The sequence below is a fragment of the Pseudomassariella vexata genome, assembly GCF_002105095.1.
Source record: "Pseudomassariella vexata strain CBS 129021 chromosome Unknown BCR38scaffold_10, whole genome shotgun sequence".
Lineage (NCBI taxonomy): Eukaryota > Fungi > Ascomycota > Sordariomycetes > Amphisphaeriales > Pseudomassariaceae > Pseudomassariella > Pseudomassariella vexata.
In genome coordinates, this window is record NW_024467965.1 from 2,057,815 (window position 1) to 2,074,538 (window position 16,724).

At 51.9% G+C, this 16,724-nt stretch overlaps 6 protein-coding genes and 1 non-coding gene across 7 annotated transcripts; 4 read left to right on the forward strand and 3 right to left on the reverse strand.

The window, feature by feature from the left end:
* Positions 1 to 1,007: 1,007 nt before the first annotated feature.
* BCR38DRAFT_348003 (kinase-like domain-containing protein) lies at positions 1,008 to 2,105 on the forward strand (the record flags this gene model as incomplete). Its single annotated transcript, XM_040856393.1, has 3 exons — positions 1,008 to 1,322; positions 1,385 to 1,594; positions 1,647 to 2,105. 3 exons carry the CDS (start codon positions 1,008 to 1,010, stop codon positions 2,103 to 2,105), a joined length of 984 nt encoding a protein of 327 aa, XP_040713844.1.
* A 1,531-nt stretch (positions 2,106 to 3,636) lies between these two features.
* On the reverse strand, positions 3,637 to 5,510 carry BCR38DRAFT_495614 (uncharacterized protein; the record flags this gene model as incomplete). The annotated part of the gene is made up of 6 exons (XM_040864743.1): positions 5,162 to 5,510; positions 4,390 to 4,972; positions 4,106 to 4,343; positions 3,935 to 4,055; positions 3,817 to 3,872; positions 3,637 to 3,658 (listed from the first exon to the last, which is right to left on the reverse strand). The coding sequence occupies exons 1-6, from the start codon at positions 5,429 to 5,431 to the stop codon at positions 3,637 to 3,639; spliced, it is 1,290 nt and encodes a 429-aa protein (XP_040713845.1). The 5' UTR covers positions 5,432 to 5,510.
* A 667-nt stretch (positions 5,511 to 6,177) lies between these two features.
* Positions 6,178 to 6,726, reverse strand: BCR38DRAFT_327076 (peptidyl-tRNA hydrolase; the record flags this gene model as incomplete). The annotated part of the gene is made up of 1 exon (XM_040854820.1): positions 6,178 to 6,726. A coding segment is annotated over one exon (549 nt), but the record flags the coding sequence as incomplete, so codon positions are not given.
* A 151-nt stretch (positions 6,727 to 6,877) lies between these two features.
* On the forward strand, positions 6,878 to 6,980 carry BCR38DRAFT_t237. The gene has a single exon. It is a non-coding gene; the product is annotated as a tRNA-Thr (tRNA).
* A 2,245-nt stretch (positions 6,981 to 9,225) lies between these two features.
* Positions 9,226 to 11,136, forward strand: BCR38DRAFT_459546 (glycosyl hydrolase; the record flags this gene model as incomplete). The annotated part of the gene is made up of 2 exons (XM_040862303.1): positions 9,226 to 10,943; positions 11,016 to 11,136. 2 exons carry the CDS (start codon positions 9,226 to 9,228, stop codon positions 11,134 to 11,136), a joined length of 1,839 nt encoding a protein of 612 aa, XP_040713847.1.
* A 73-nt stretch (positions 11,137 to 11,209) lies between these two features.
* On the reverse strand, positions 11,210 to 14,259 carry BCR38DRAFT_39305 (uncharacterized protein). Its single transcript, XM_040857591.1, has 2 exons — positions 13,112 to 14,259; positions 11,210 to 13,047 (listed from the first exon to the last, which is right to left on the reverse strand). The coding sequence occupies exons 1-2, from the start codon at positions 14,111 to 14,113 to the stop codon at positions 11,416 to 11,418; spliced, it is 2,634 nt and encodes an 877-aa protein (XP_040713848.1). The 5' UTR covers positions 14,114 to 14,259; the 3' UTR covers positions 11,210 to 11,415.
* A 1,246-nt stretch (positions 14,260 to 15,505) lies between these two features.
* BCR38DRAFT_526078 (Tim17/Tim22/Tim23/Pmp24 family-domain-containing protein) lies at positions 15,506 to 16,724 on the forward strand. Its single transcript, XM_040865341.1, has 3 exons — positions 15,506 to 15,838; positions 15,936 to 16,289; positions 16,375 to 16,724. Exons 1-3 carry the CDS (start codon positions 15,770 to 15,772, stop codon positions 16,414 to 16,416), a joined length of 465 nt encoding a protein of 154 aa, XP_040713849.1. The 5' UTR covers positions 15,506 to 15,769; the 3' UTR covers positions 16,417 to 16,724.

A 16,724-nucleotide genomic window follows, 5' to 3' on the forward strand; every position in this document is an offset into this window, starting at 1 on the left:
CTAAACAAAAAAACATTTCTTGACGTCAACGGCTTAGACTGTAATCTTACATAGCTCGCCATGGTTCAAGCCAGCAACCCCATCGGAGTTCCATGTTCGCTTCTAGTTGTAGTTGTAAATAGTGGCAGATATCGGTTCTCGGACTTCGGGGCTGATCGAGTAGGGAAGAAGTTGCAAATCTGCACTGCGATGAATAGATAATCAGGACGCTGATAATCTATATATTAGAGCAACATGAATATTCGCAGTATCTTGTTTTCGGCCCAAAGAATTCATCATTATCATGGTGGATTAAAGTACCAGTTATAATATCTAATCAAGTAGATAAAAACGTCTACATAGTTTTTCTAATCAATTATAATTACAACCTCGAGACTGTCCGATAACACGCCGGCACAATAAGGAGGATTAGACGAGATATAGAGGCCCACACGCCTGCCAGACTGTGACCATGCTATAAGAAAGGGTTTGGCCCAGGATATTCAAATTGATACTCTATTGGTCGCTAGTCACATGTCCAAAACACAACCGGTATCTCTAGTCGAGTATTGCCGATTGGTATGCATACTCAGGAGATGATCAAATCCCATATGCAGCTCTACCCCACTTGTTTGCATGCATCATGTGCGTTATTAGGTACATTGGAAGCACCTGAAAGAGCCATTCTTTGTAGTTCCCCGGTTGTACCTACCATCCTCCCGTTATCGAATTCAGTGGGTTTATAACGCATACACTCAGCTGGGAACCGCATGGCCACCAAGGAGGAACACAGCCCCTCTTTTCGATTCCCAGCGGGAGAAAGGGCATTTGACCTAGAGCATACAGATATCTACTACGGCATTACACTACGAAATTCCATTTGGGTTTTATCCAGATTGGCTCATGACTGATGAAGTCCGAAACCTCCTTGTCCTTGCTTACCCAAATACACCCTGCGAAACCTCAGGGCGCCGGCCCGGTCTGATGCCGGTCCTACCTCTCCGGATACCGAGCTTCACCTTGCAAGCATGATTCAACAGCCTCTGGTATCAGACCTCGTTCACGATTCAAAGATCGAAACCGTCCTCGATGGAAATGTTGCGCAACATACATATTACAGCTCAGGCCAGTCAGCTCGCGAGAGGATCGTGCGAAGAAAGGAGACATGGGTTCGTGATGGATCAACAGCCTTCTTGGGCCAAGGCGCGTACGGTACGGTGTTCCGAGAACGATGCGACCAACGTCTGCGAGCCGTGAAAGCGATCAAGAAATGTGTAGTCGTCGGCGAAGAGCTGGATTACGCAAGGGAGTTGGAAGCAATTATCAAGTTCTCACACCCAAAGGTCCGTGAAGATGTACTTATCGATCAAGGCAGTGTAATAGACAAGGGCTGACACATCCATAGTATTCGCATTGCTTTGTTCGGTCATACGGATGGTTCGAGTCCGCAGACTCGGTTTTCATTACAATGGAGTACCTCCGGCACGGCGACTTGCAGAAGCGATTAACACAGCCACTTCCGGAAGGACAGGCCCGGCAGATCATCGCACAGGTCCTGGAAGGGCTCCAGCACATGCATAACAACGGTTTCGTCCACCGCGAACTGAAGCCAGGCGTGAGTCTACCAAGGGATATTTTGATACACATGGTCTGACCCACCGCTGCAGAACATCATGATTGTCACGCCAGGCCCCGAGTGGTTCGTCAAGATTACAGACTTTGGTATTAGCAAGCGGAGGCAAGAATGCGCGACCACGTTACATACCCTACAAAGAGGGGCCTTTGGGTTTGCAGCACCCGAAGCCCTTGGTCTAGGATCAGATGACAGTCGTGCATCTTACACATTTGCCGTCGACATGTGGTCTCTTGGTGCCGTGACCTACAAGATTCTCACTAGCGTGGCCCCTTTCCAAAGTTTGGTTGATCTTTTCAGATACGCCACTGGAATCCTCGATTTCCCCTTATCTGAGCTTTACACCCATAACATCACCAAAACCGCACAGGATCTTGTCTTGACGTTGATGTCTCCGCAACCTAATAGGCGGCCATCAGCTTCTGCAGCAAGTGGTCACTTGTGGTTCACAAGTGACATTGGCGATTTGCCCCGTCATGAATTGGAACTGTAAGTTGGGAAATACTTCCATTCTCTATCGACTTCTACTTACAAGTTAAAAGGCCAGAGACACTCCTTGATCAAAAGGAGACGGAAACAAATGTGTCGGTGGCGTCAGCTTCAAGGACCTCAGAATGCACTACCTCCACAGTGATCATTCCTCCTCCCTTGAATTACAAATCACCTTCGGTCGAAGATTGCTCGGACGAGGCCGAAATCGATATCGCGCAGTCTTTGCCCGCGGATTCAAAAATATTACTAATGGAGGCCTCGGAAATTGCTTTCCCTCCTCCACAGTCATCGGATGAACAAAGTCTAAACCCTTGGAGTACCGAGTCTAATGACTCAAAAGACGACTCACAGAATGCTTCTGAGGACGATCTGCATGGTAGCCTTTTACATCCACAAAGACTCACCGCAAAAGCGATGGATTTACACAATAAGCGGAACACACTCCCTTCACGGAAGGCAGCGACGGGTTCTTCAACAAGCAGCTCTTCTATTGAATCAAATCAAGCCGTTCGAGGATCCAGACCTCTTTATTGGTTACCAACCACAAGAGATAGCAGAAAACCTGAATTGGCTCCGTCATCGAGTCCACGCCGTCCGAATCTATTCCCGCTACCAAAGTCCAAAAAGGTTCATTGGCATGACGATCCACGGCCTCTACACAAAGTCAACGAGGCTACATTCGAGCCTGACGATTCATCCGGTGGCGATGAAGAGTTCGCAATGAAAAATTCCTTGGATTCAGATGCTGAACGTGGGAGGATACACTCATGGCTAATGGGCATTCACGCACCTCGCCGTAGTTCGTCCTGTCTCACTATGCCTTACTCCGATAGTGAATCTGCAGACGAGCGCTACGGTATTACACCCCAAAGGAGGGGAGGAAGACGACGTCTGTACCAAGATCCATATATCGAGAATTTGAGCTACAGGTTTGACACTGGGGGGGGCAACTCAGTGACACGGAATGATGGTGTCGCACCACCAGACGAGGAGAGACAGAGAGACCACACCGAGCAAATTTCTCCATTTGAACAATCCCAACCGAAGGCGTACAATCCGATTCCAAGGCAAGCGATACCAAATTATTCCCCTCATAGCGGTCCCTCCCAGGGGCTTCATCGGTATCGGTATATCGTCGAAGATGGTCCCACAAATCTAATAAAGTCACCAGATCAGGCCGTGCTAGGACAGAACAACAGAGACTATGGAAATGAAAACGGAACCAGTAAACCCAAAGGCCGGGTGTATCCGGCGTATATGTAGTTATTTAGAAGTGGAGACTGGAGGTACTCATGTCTAGCATCTCCTACTCGCTTGAATCCTCTGAGAAAGATATACAAACATCTGCTTTAAACTTTCACTCTTAGTAAGGAGACCAGACCACAGCAAAGTCACCAAGTATCGTCAATGCATATCAAGGAGCTCTCATTTTGTTCCGGTCGGTCAACTTGAGATTCAATCTTGGCAGTCTTAGTGGCAGGGAATGGATCCACTAGAAGCTCAGACAGTCGTGGTGAACAGAAAGGGTACGCTTATAAGCTCGCATATATAAACCTTTTACCGAGTTGCAGAGTAAGTAGTGACTTGTATCAAGTCATGACCGCCTTAGCTGATAGCCGAACGATTTGCTCATCGTCTTTCCCAAGGGCGGAAAGTCGGGTTTGCCCAGGCGTGATAATTACAAAAACGCCTCTTGATGGCATACCACTTACTTCAACGCCATGCCGGAAAATTCAACATCCAGGTCTGGTTGCTGGGGATCAGAGTGCTGCTCAACCACGTAAGTAGGTGTCCTGGTCCTTTGCATGTTGCATGCTTGTGTCTACTTACTAGTGGGCACCAATTACACAATGTTCCCCCCTTAGTAGGACTCATCCCCCTGGACCTCATTGTCTCTATGGCCTCAAATTTTCCTGTTGTTGCGGCACGGCAGAGAGCACCACGTCCCCAGCTGTCGCCAGTGTACATCTCAGCCCCGGCCTCAAGCAATAACGAGCTCACTCCTCGTGTTCTTTCGACCCACACACCTTGTAAAACGCCGTTTCCCCATTGTGACATTTTCGTTCGAGGTTCACCTTCTTCTCCAACAGCAGTTCGACAATCTTTGGCTGGTTGTTGACAGCAGCGTGGTGGAGACACGTGGTCTGGTCGGATGCTTGTGCGTCAACATCGCACACCCCGGTAGAAAGCAAGATATCAAGCGCCTCAATGTTGCCCTCGCACGTTGCGATGAACATGGCTGTCTTCAGGATATCCTCGTTCGCATCCAGCACAATTTCGCTGACCGCGGACAAGAGTCGCGTACAAGACATCGATTCCCATGAAGGCCTCAATGCCAAACGAGAGGATATCTTCGTATTCTATGGTACTCGGATCCCAGGGTAGCAAAGTCGTCACCAGACTGGCGATATCCTCGTGCCTTTCAGCGACAACGGATTGAGCCATGTCAGCGCCAACCCACTCCCAATACCTCATGAAAGCACTACATTTCTGTAGTAGCTCGGCGACGGATTTCGAGTCCAGCCCATTGTCGGGATGGGCTGGTGTAGCAGACTCCGGCCTGAAGAACCTACATGGGCCGTTTAATCTGCCGTTGTCCTCTTGCAAGGCTCGCCCAGATGCGGTTTCGCCGTCGAGCAGTACTGGCGGGTCATGGGTTGCGTTATCTCCCACAAAATCACTGCAGAGACCCAGCAGGCGGTCAATTTCGTCTTCATCTGAGTGGGTGCGAATGCCATGGCACAGAGAGTCCTGAGGAATGCATTCTTCCTCAGGGCCACTTTCCTCGCCAGCATCGTTTTCTCTCTGGTCAATCAGTTCATCTTCAGGTTTTCGGTCTTCGACGGTACAGAGATGGATTTTAAAAGCCTAAGGGGCAGAGTTTCCACGCCGCCTTCTTTGTTCTCTGTTTGCAATTGGAAAGCTTGAAAAGAGCGAACAGCCGGATGTTGTTACACCGCACCAGCCTTCCGCCCGCAACGACTGTCTTTTGACCTTGAAAACGCTCGCTCGTGTTTCTGGACGAAAAGCACAGCCAACACGGCACTCATCGTGTACCTGGACGCCATAGCTATTCATCGTTCCGAGGTCGATGGGGAGTAGACCTTGGCTCGGATGGCTTTCATCTTGAAAGACGAGCGTGGGCGAAAAAATGTATGAAGCCCGGACTGACCGTAATCTCGGACAGGCAAAGGGGAATCCAAAGCTATGATGAAAGTCAAGCCCTACCAACGCTACAACCATACAAGCAGCCATAATCTCAGAATACAGGAAGCGTCTCCAATCACTACCCGCCTCATTTGCCGACAACCCTCTCAGTTGCCACATATTCTCACAGGACGGCCTCGAGATCTATTCAATCTTTGGATCCTTGCACCCTGCATACGTTGCCTACGTCCGGGGCCGGGGCAAGTGAGATTCGTGTTTATCAGAAATGCAGCAGTACTGACCGTTCAGTGTCAACAATAGTAGAGAGACGGAAGCCTTCGGGAACCTGAGGCTGGCCTCTGCAATCGCAGCGTGCCCTTCATAGTGTCGAACTGGCATCGAATGAATAGCTGAGCTGAGAGGGTCTAGCAGGCGGAATATCAATGCGGCGCAGGTCGAGTATTAGTTCATAGTCCTGCTATTGCCAATGCATATGGAAACCACTTTAACTCACGTCAACTCTAGGTGTGATGCAGTTTGAACATCGGGCCCCGAGTTATACACATGAACGTGAAGCGAAAAGCCAATATCACTCTAGGACTATTTCGTAAGATATTTTGCAGTGGTATCTACTTGAGTCTACCTACTCAGGTTATACGAGTTAACTGGACTATATAAAGACTTTTAAGATGAATAGCACAGAGAAATACATCGGCCTTCCAAGGAATCTCTCCCTTCCCTGCCACTCGGGGGACCTTGCATATACTCTATACAAATTAAGCCACCAGTTGCGAAAGGGACTCGTTCGAAAATATTAGTACAACCAGCCATCTTCAATTCAAATTTTCAGCACCCCCTCCTCCAATCCTCAACCTCTCCCTATCAAGCACCCCCACCAACTCCCCAACGCCCCCCTCAATCCTCACCTTCTCCTCCCCCCTCAACTGCCCCAAGACATAATCAGAAACCTCATCCCTCTCCCTTGTTCCCCCCGCCGGCCTCCCAATCCCAATGCCTACCTTGACAAAACTCGCCCCATCAGCCAGCCCGCCCATCAGCCCCGCAGACAGCAAACTCTGCTGCACAGACTTAATCCCATTATGCCCTCTCGCGCTCGTGGCCCCGTGCCGCACCTTCAGTCGTCCAGGTGCAGTCTCCATTTCATCGTGGAGGATCACCAAGCCCGGTATACCTTCCGCCGGAGTGGCGTTGGAGAGGAATTGTTTATATGCTTTGAGAAGCGCAACGCCGGAAATGTTCATCAGGCTGGGCGAGTGCCAGAGTGTTAATTCGGGTCTGCCCACGTCGGCGCCGAGGGACACGAGGCCGCCGGCGAAGGATTTTGATTTCTTGAGGGAGGGGAGATTGAGGTGAGATTGTAGAGCTCGGAGGAGGACATGGCCGGCTGAGTGTCGGGTTGTGAGGTGGGGTGATGGGTTGCCAAGTGAGGCAATAAATAGGCGAGCGGATTTCATGATTGGTTGAGCCAGGGGACAAGGGGATGGCTTGGTCCCGATTGAGAGGGACGTGGCTTGGGCAATTAACTCGTCCAAGCGACTCTCATTATGGGATTGATTATGGTGAGCTCGGTCCGGAGCTGGTTGCGGTGAAAAATAATATTCACCTGTCGGCTGGTGTAGTTGGTCACTTCGCTGGTAGATAAGTCCCGATTTGAGCCTCGCCCACTTGGGTCGGTGACGAGTCGCGGGTTCGAATCCCGCAGCTGACACACAAGGGGGTTTAGTCAACCCTTACGGCGCGCTGCCCACCTTGTTGACTTCGCCTACCTAGCGATAATAGGGAGATTGGTGCAGTTTAGGATTACGAGCATCCTAGCCAGTCGACCGTCAAGCACTACGTCGGCGGAATATAACTCGACAGCCGGTCCAGAATTCGAATCGTTAATCCGACCCCTTATCGGACCTCGCCTTTCCGATAACGCTCGTCGGCGAACCCGTCCCCTCACGATAGAAGGCGCGCAGCACGCCCTCTCGCCGCGATTCTTGCGAGCGTCTGACCACGTTACGGTCTATCCACTTGAGCGTATGGTTGAGATGTATACGCTCGACGAGAACCCCAATTAGCAGATACTACGACTTGTCGCGACAAAAAAATAGTCGAGCATCTTCTGCACATCAGCAGCATCCCACCCCTGAGGACGAATTTAAGTGCCACATTACCACACTTATCGGTAGTTCAGGCAGGGGTTGTAGCACAGACTTAGGGAGGGACAGGAGGTTTAGTAGTCATTTGGCTACAAGTTTACCTGTATAACCGCCCGACGCGGCTTAAGGGCCCGCTATATCATCTATAGCCCCTTAAGGGAGTACTTGTAGAGGTACCGAGGGTTAACACCTACGGCGTATTTAATATTAATATTATTAAATATTCACCTGCTGGCCCCTTGGGGATAGGTTCGGTGTCGTTGATTCTCGGCTTTTGCCGCCTCCTGGATTTGGATTGATGAGCCATCTCGTTTTGCAGTCTCAAATTCGGTAGCAGCTGAGTGTGTGAGTTGTGAACTTGAGGACTTACAGGATGATAAATACGACACCGATCTAAATCCAGGCTTGTCCAAGACACAGCCTTCTGTGTTGACCGATGAGTCAAGTGTGAGATGACAAAGCCATCGAAGGGTTATAACCTAGTACCCTCCAGCTCAGCGGCCAGGGGAAAACCCAATGAGGCTAACCTCTTTAGGATACGGATACATTGCATATACAGTACGTAGATGTTGTGATAGCCACAGCTGTGGCTCGCCTTTAGCAAATATGTGGCTGAGCCCCGACCTTAATCGTTCTTGGGGTTGCCAAAGCCATATCCCAAGTTACAATTCTATACGTACACTATTTGCACTATTTGCAGGCTTGATGATTATATTCTGTGGCGTCCCCAGGCACACTAGCTGGGAGCTGGGTGTAGCGCTTGGGCTAACTGCCTATAGATAGCCCTTCCGTAGCTGCAGATTCCTGAGAGTTAGTCCCATCATCATCATCACCGTCGCTAATACAGCTCTCTTGCCTGTATTGCCTACATACCCAGTCTCAACCGCATGGAACACAACATGTCTGCATATGCGAGCACGTGGATAGGGTGCAAGCCAATGTATGTTCACTCACACTTGTGCAGGATCTCCTCACTTATGCGGGGTTCGCAACGATGTCTTGCATGTTGGTACAGTGACATTGACCTCAGCATGCGATATTGTCGTGCCGCGCATGATGGCATGGCGATGCAGCGACATACCCTTCTCGTCATATGACCCAGCGTCAACCCATCCCCGGTAGAGTAAACAAAACTATGTTGAAGGCCCATCTCTGGTTCCTAGCGTTCACGTGCCTGTCCGTGAAATTACGATCTGGACTCGCCATCCCCTCAAGCACTCTCGGCTAGTCATGGAAATTTGACCAAAAAAACACATTGACGATAGCCGTTGCTCGTGTGATGAGCATTCATGCAGCTGTCCAACCCCCAGCCTCCGCCCTCGCCAACCCGGATCCTTGTCAATTATCCCGAGTAGGTGCCGAAGAACTGGGGCGACTGTCTCCGCATACGACCACCTCTCCAAATTCGCGATGAAGGCCAAGAGAATAAAAGGATTCTAAGATGCCCGGGGCTCCGCAATACCCCACAGTCTCTAGAGCGCTGCCCCAGGGTCTCGGGTATTGGTAGCGTGATTTTCGTTTGTCCCTCCGCTGTCTTTCATTCCACGAGACTGTTTTTATTCGTGTTGCGCTTGTCTCACCGTTCATCCGGAAACCCTGAATAATGCCCCCTGCTAGGAAAGCTTGGCTTGGGGGTACTTATAAGAAGACCAAGGTGACCACTCGGTCCTCCCCATCAACGGCACCCCTTGCGTCCGCCGCCGGAACAGGAGCTGTCGGTTCAAGTCAGGTGAATTTGCGATCGTTGTCGTTCCCTTTCAAGCCGCCACCATGAAATTCTCACCTGCCATTATTGCAGGCGGCTCCCTGATGAGTCGGCAGGACGAAGCAAACTCGACCCCGGCCGCCATTGACTACAGCGCGGCCCCGCCGAACCTAACCACCCTCGCCAACGCAAGCCTCTTCGAGACATGGAGACCTCGAGCCCACGTACTCCCGCCTTTCGGCCAAATTGGCGATCCGTGCATGCACTACACGGATCCCGCAACGGGACTCTTCCACGTAGGTTGGTTATTCAACGGCAACGGCGCCTCGGGCGCAACGACGGATGATCTCGTCACCTACCGCGACTTGAACGCGGACGGGGCTCCCTTCATTGTGCCCGGTGGGACCAACGACCCCATTGCCGTATTCGATGGCTCCGTCATTCCCGCAGGTGTAGACGGCAAACCCACCCTGCTGTACACCTCCGTCTCCTACCTGCCCATCCAATGGACCATCCCCTACACCCGAGGCAGCGAGACGCAGTCCCTCGCCGTGTCCTCGGACAGCGGACGTAACTTCACCAAGGCGCAACACGGCCCCGTGATCCCATCCCCGCCTTTCGCACTCAACGTGACTGGCTTCCGTGACCCCTTCGTCTTCCAAAACGGCCAGCTTGACACCCTCCTTGAGAGCGGCAACGGAACTTGGTACACCGTCATCTCGGGCGGCGTGCACGGCGACGGGCCCAGCCAGTTCCTCTACCGCCAGTATGACCCGGACTTCCAGTACTGGGAATATCTGGGGGAGTGGTGGCACGAAGCGGCGAACACGACGTGGGGCAACGGCGACTGGGCCGGTCGCTGGGGGTACAATTTCGAGGTGGCCAACGTCTTCAGTCTCAACGAGGAGGGTTACGATTCCGAGGGGAAAATCTTCACGACCCTGGGAGCCGAGTGGTCGCTCGACCCCATCGTGCCCGAGGTTTCCGATTTCCGGGAGATGCTCTGGGCGGCGGGCAACCTGACCCTCGTAGATGGCAAGGCCAAGTTCACGCCCGAGATGGCGGGCAAGATTGACTGGGGCCACTCCGCATACGCAGCAGCTGGCAAAGAACTGCCCGCTTCGTCTCAGGCGTCTACGAAGAGCGGTGCGCCAGATCGGTTCATTTCGTATGTCTGGCTGACAGGCAACTTCTACGGCACCCAAAACCCCGCCACGAACCAGCAAAACTGGACAGGCACCTTTCTGCTGCCGCGCGAGTTAAGCGTAGGCAAGATCAACAACGTAGTCGACAACGAGCTGTCCCGCGAACAGGGATCCTGGCAAATCTCGAGCGAGAGTTCAGGTGTTCTCGAGCTCTCGACGCTGAAACAGCAGATTGCGCGGGAGCCCTTGGCGAAATTGAAAAATGGCGCTTCGTACACCGAGGCAGGTCAGACCTTGCGCTCGCCCGGTTCGGTGGCCTTCGTCAAGTCCCCCGACTCCAAGTTCTACACCATGACTGCTTCTATCTCGTTCCCCCAGTCGGCCCGCGGCTCGGACCTCAAGGCCGGATTCCAGATCCTGGCTTCCGAGCACGAGACTACGACTCTTTACTACCAGTTCTCCAACGAGTCCATCGTTGTCGATCGGACCAACTCAAGCGCCGCCGCCCAGACGACTGACGATATCGACTCGCGGAACGAGGCTGGGAGACTTCGGTTATTCGACGTCGTTGAGGATGGTGCGGAGAAGATGGAGACACTTGAGCTGACCATCGTGGTTGATAATGCCGTTGTCGAGATTCACGCCAACGATCGGTTCGCCTTGAGTACTTGGGCTCGGTAAGTCACACCCCCTTGTCCCCCCTGCCGTTGGATAGTATTGTCCCGACCCCAGTTCTGACTTTTTATTAGATCATGGTATGACGCGTCCAAGGAGATCCGCTTCTTCCACGACGGTACCGGTGAGGCAACCTTCGGGAACATTACTGTGTACGAAGGGCTTTACGAGGCCTGGCCTGAACGTAGCAGCTAGATGGGATAGGATTTAGTGGGGAACACGAGATTCGGAGCATTCATGTACGTACTTACTGCGCGTTTTAGTAAACCAAAAACCCGCAGGTGATGACCCTTGCCTGTACACACTTGCGCACCCAGAGTCATTCGCCAAATCAGACCAACCCATTCGCTTGTAGCAGGTGATGGAAATCGTAATACCTTAATCTAGCAAGGGTATCTCTATATAGTCTATGCCGCAGTCTGTTTCTCTATCCTACCCGCCTAAACAAACGCCGACCTGGCCCACCCCCTTCCTCTACAGCTTCCCGAACACAAATCCGAATATCTCTCGACTCTTGAGCAGATTTATTACGCGCAAGCGCTCATTGTCCAGATGCGCAGAGTCGCTCGCTTGACCGCAGGGCAGATGGGCAGCGGGGGCGTCAAATTCCTTCTCCAGGAAGCGGATGGCCGGAATGGACCCACCTTCGCGTATGTAAAGCGGCTTCCGAGGTTTCGCATCATTGCCGTTGGCGGTTTCTGTGTCTCTACCAGTCCCGACGTCAAAGAGTGGCGCCCACGCCTTGATGATGGCCTCTTCCAGTGTGCGGAAGACGTGGTTGTCCGTGTCTCCCAGCCACGGCTCCGCTTGGTTGTTGATCTTGACCGTCAACGTGTTATCCGATTCGAGCTCAGCAAACTTCTCATCAAGATACGTGGTCAGGCTGTTGATAACATCCCCTACTTCCTGACCCGGCACGAGGCGGAAACTGATGTGCGCACTTGCGTGGCTGCTCACCAAGCTCCCTTCCTCCGCACCCGAGGTCTTAAATCCGTGAATCGTAAGGTTGGGCTCGCGCCACCTGGCCATAAGGGAACCCCTAAGACTCGAGGTTGGTATGCCTTGGGAGTTTTGCGCCATGAGCACGGCAATGATGTCATTGTAACGAGAATCTTCCTCAGGAGTCAGGGGCAGCACACCGTCGTAGAAACCTGGCAGTAGAATCCTGTTGCGCGGACCTTTCAGCTTCGAGATCAGCATGGTCAGGTCAGTGACTGGCTCGTTGACCATGCAGGATCCGTCCACACCAGAGTGAAGGTCTGGGCTCTTGGACTGGACGCAGACTGTGGCGTGGAGGACACCGCGAAGGCCGTATGTCAGGCAGGGAATCTCGTCATTGAGCCAGTAACTGTTGGCTAACAGTATGTAGTCGATGTGACCAATGCGCTCCTTGTTCCGGCGAATTGTTTCCTGGAATCCCCGGGAACCAGATTCTTCCTCGCCTTCGATCAGAAAGATGATGTCAGAGTCTAACGACTTGGCTTGCATGAGGTCTGTGACGGCGTACAAGGCGGCTACAACAGGACCCTTGTTGTCGCTGACGCCGCGACCATACAAATATCCATTCGTACCCTTAAGCTGGAACGGGTCGGTGTTCCATTTGCCCTCTGTGGCGCCAGCTGGTACCACGTCGTAGTGGCCGTAGAACAAGATGCGCTTGCGGTTCTCTTTGGGCTCAAGCTTTCCGTTGAACTTGGCAAACACAACTGGGTGGCGGTTGTTATCGGTACTCAACATCTCCACGTCCCCGCCGAGTTTCCGGAAAAGTGTACGAAGAAAGGTAGCACCTCGTCGGCAGTCTTCTGCGAACTCGGGCTTGGACGAGATAGTCTTGTATGAAACGAACTCCCGTAGACTAGATATCATCATGTCCTCGTTTTCTTCGGGCTTTTCTTGTTCAGTCTGGGGAGGGTTTTCCACGACCCAAACGGCGAGGTTGTTGTCATTGGCCCCTGTGATGTAAAGCAGGTTGCCCTGATGCTCAGCGACAGCGGAGGCCAAGATTTTGCCGTCATGAGCCCTCCACTGAGTCAGGCATTGGTACTTCTGGCTCACGTTCTGATATGAATTTGGCTGGTAGTTCTCATAGTGGACCGTGCTGTGTTTCTGGTGCATGTCAGCGGCCGGCCGAGTACAGGTTGAGTCAAGGAATGCACGATGAAGAACTGACGCTTGATGTTCCATTAGAGCCAGTGCTCCATAGATAACCCCACCCCATGGAGAGCGACATGATGTCACCCTTGTGATCCTTAATCACCCGCAACCTTTGTTTAGTGTCCAAGTCCCAAAGTTCCACTACGCCCCTGAGTTTTCCACTATACAGAAATGATCCATCAATAGCCAGTGACATGACCGATTCCAGATCATCCTCACCAAGCTTCATGATCTGCTCCAGGCCTTTGTCGATGCCATCTGGGCCAACGCCCTGACCACCAAGCTTCCAGACCTTGATGGCACCTTCACCACCGCCGGATATCAACACATCCTCTTCCGAGTCTGCGAAGGCCGTAGCCCCTTTCGTCATAAGCATACAATAGACATATCCGAAGTGTGCAAACAGTTTGTAAGCTCTTCGATCGGTCTCCAAGACCATATGAGATTGGGGAATACGATCGTATCGCTCGTCGGTAGGCCGCGGAGTACTTGTGCCGCCTGCAGCTCTCGAATCAAAGAACCGGTGGTTTCTTCGGTCGGGGTGATCAGGACAGTCATGTTGCACTCGACGTGCGGGATCCCTCAATCCAACCCATTGTATGCTGGTGTTCTGAGCGCCGTAGTAAACTGTGTCGTGCTGGGCTGAGTAGGCAACGGAGAAGATGTCGCCGAATGAATCCTGCGTGCTGTAGATCTCGCAAAGACGGCTCATGGTTCTGGGGCACCAGACGTTCACAATGGGATCGCTCGCGCTAGAGAAGAGGAGAGATGCATCTTCGGACAGGAACAGACACATGACGCTACGTTTGTGCGCCTGGATCCGATTCGTCTGTTGGAAAGTGTCGAGAGACCATACAACAATTTCTCCATCTTGCGTGCCGGCATAAATGCTGTCTTTGCTAACAATAAGGGCAAGGATCGAGCTATCGTGCTTGAGGACGTGGTTGAGCTCGGGGGTCGTATGAGGGGGCACCTCGATGATGGCCGATGGCGTGCAGTGGTCGGTTGCCGACGGCATTGCGGCTGCTAAAGAGAGTCAATTCCAGTTGTGTACACAGGAATAGATCTGTCACTAAGAATCCGCCCAAGTAAGGAAATGCAGATTGCGATATCAGGTCCAAGAATTAAAGGCAGAACGGCAATCGTGATTTTGCACAATGTGACGTGACAACGCAGATTCACCTGAACGTTAGTGGAGCGGCGCCATCCAGGAACTCGGCATAGAGAAGCAGGGCGGGTCTGGGGTTTGCGCGCTAAACGGTAGGGGTGCACTTGCCCCTCCAAGTCGGCTTCCATTTTCGTCTCACGTACCTAAGGTGGGTAGGGTAGGGCCAGTTCAGGTGGAAGTCTGCTGAAAACAATTGAAGATAGAGCTCTGGAAAACTCACCTGATGAGTTGTAAACGTTTGCAACCTTCATCGCATCATTAACCTTTTGGTTTTCCTCCTCCTTCATCTTTTCGCAGCCATGGCAAGCGCCATTCCGTCCATCTCCAGATGCCCAACTGCACATTTTGCCTGCTTGGGGCTCAGGTTTGAATGGTATAGAACCAGTCGTGTGTCAAACTTCTTGAGCCAGGTTGTCCGATGAATGGCAACACATCTCTTTTGTAGTCTTGCTACTGTATTTTTATGTCGGCCAATGACGTGAGATAAAGGATACTTGCATCATATTCCCTGATACGACTTTGTAAGTTTCGGCTGACAGTTTAAATTACAACGATCTGATAGCGGCCCGAACTTGGATGGTTGGGTGAATTGATGAGCTGTTTGTTCATGGACCAAAACCTCGAGGCAATGATGAGTGAGGTTTGAGGCAAATCTGAGGCTGCAGTAGGTCCTCTTTATAGCACAAGACTAAGCTATCTCGTGATCTGCGAAAAGAGTTGTTGTTTGTGCAATGTGCTTGCTCGTGCCACAACAATGCAGTTATCCATAGCTTGCATGGTTGGGCTACACCCAGCCATCGCCCATAATGCTGTGTAACTTGAACTGGTTGAGCTTGGGCAAGCGTCTCTATATACATGCTATATGTATAAGCATGATGAGCTTGAGTGTTAGCTGAGTAGGGTAGCACAAAGAGTCACACCGCAACAATTGCCTGCCGGTGATCTTGCCAACTCCAAAGAAGAGAATTCTGAAATCCCTCTCCGATCATCGAACCACCGCACATGGCCAGCTGTGAATTGCGTCGAAGTGACCCAGGGACTCGTACCTGGCCACTGAAGCATGAAATATTTGAAGAAACCATTGGTGTTCAACTTTTTCACATGTTTCGAAACCGCGACTGATGCCAATTGATCTGCTTGGCCCCACTCCGTTCCATGTTATCCGACGTGGGGCCAATTCAGCTAGTGCGGCCCGCCGAAGCCTGTAGACACTACGGAAGAAAGATTACCACGACATCCGACATTTCTCCAAGATGGTCCGAGCGTAACAATTTTCTTTCCAGGTTGAATCGGCCTTCTGGAGCTGGGAGGTGATATCGACATCTGCGACAGCATCAATCAACACCCGCCACGACCGGCCAACATCTCATACATCCGGCCCGATCAGCTCAAATTCGCCAAGGCTTTCTTATCTCCTTCCATCTCCAAAACTGTTCACAGCCCATCGACGGCGTGTGAGCCCGGCCACAGCAATACAGCCTTCCCACCCTCTACACACATCTCGAAATGGATCACACACGAGACCCCTGCCCCTGGGTTATTCTAAATGATTTTGGCGGTGCATTCTCTATGGGCGTAAGTCAAGACTCCTTCCTCATCCGCCACGCCTTAGCGATCAGGCACTTTTCGCATATTCACCTACAATGGACTCAAAGCTGACCATGTCTTCCAGGCCATTGGTGGTACGATATGGCACGGTATTAAAGGGTTTCGCAACAGTCCGGTGGGCGAGCGACGAATAGGCGCCATCACAGCCATCAAAGCCCGCGCGCCAGTCCTGGGCGGCAACTTCGGAGTCTGGGGTGGGCTGTTCTCGACGTTCGACTGCGCCGTCAAGGGTGTCCGAAGAAAGGAGGACCCGTACAACGCCATCATTGCCGGCTTTTTCACAGGTGGTGCGCTGGCGGTCCGAGGAGGAGTCAAGGCAGCACGAAATGGAGCTATCGGGTGTGCGGTGCTGCTCGCTGTCATTGAGGGTGTCGGTATTGGATTCCAGCGGATGTTGGCCAGCGGTACAAAGTTGGAGGTAAGTCATTTCCATGAGGATTGCTGCCGCCAGATGCCTCAGCTTCCAACATGCGCTACTGAAGTGAATACTGATGACGTTGCAGGTGCCGCAACCACCGCCAAACGCAGAGCTAAATCTGGCATAGACTGTCCAAGAATTAGCAACACCAAAAAAATAGTTTACAACGCCACTCTACACCTTTGGCCCGGCAGACACATCGGGCCTTGTATTTCATGATATTGGAAGTCTTTGCATAACTTGCATGGACAGCGGGCGGGAATGCATGTGTAAAATAGATGGTCCGGGAACTTGGTCGTGTTCGCTGTGTATAACTGGAGTTTTTGGAACGACCTGGCTAGCAGACGGAGAAGCATCAAACATGAAGTATACTAATGAGAGCCAAGGCAGGCATCTGGTCATAGAAATACGATGTCAACAATGCCAGTGTATGCC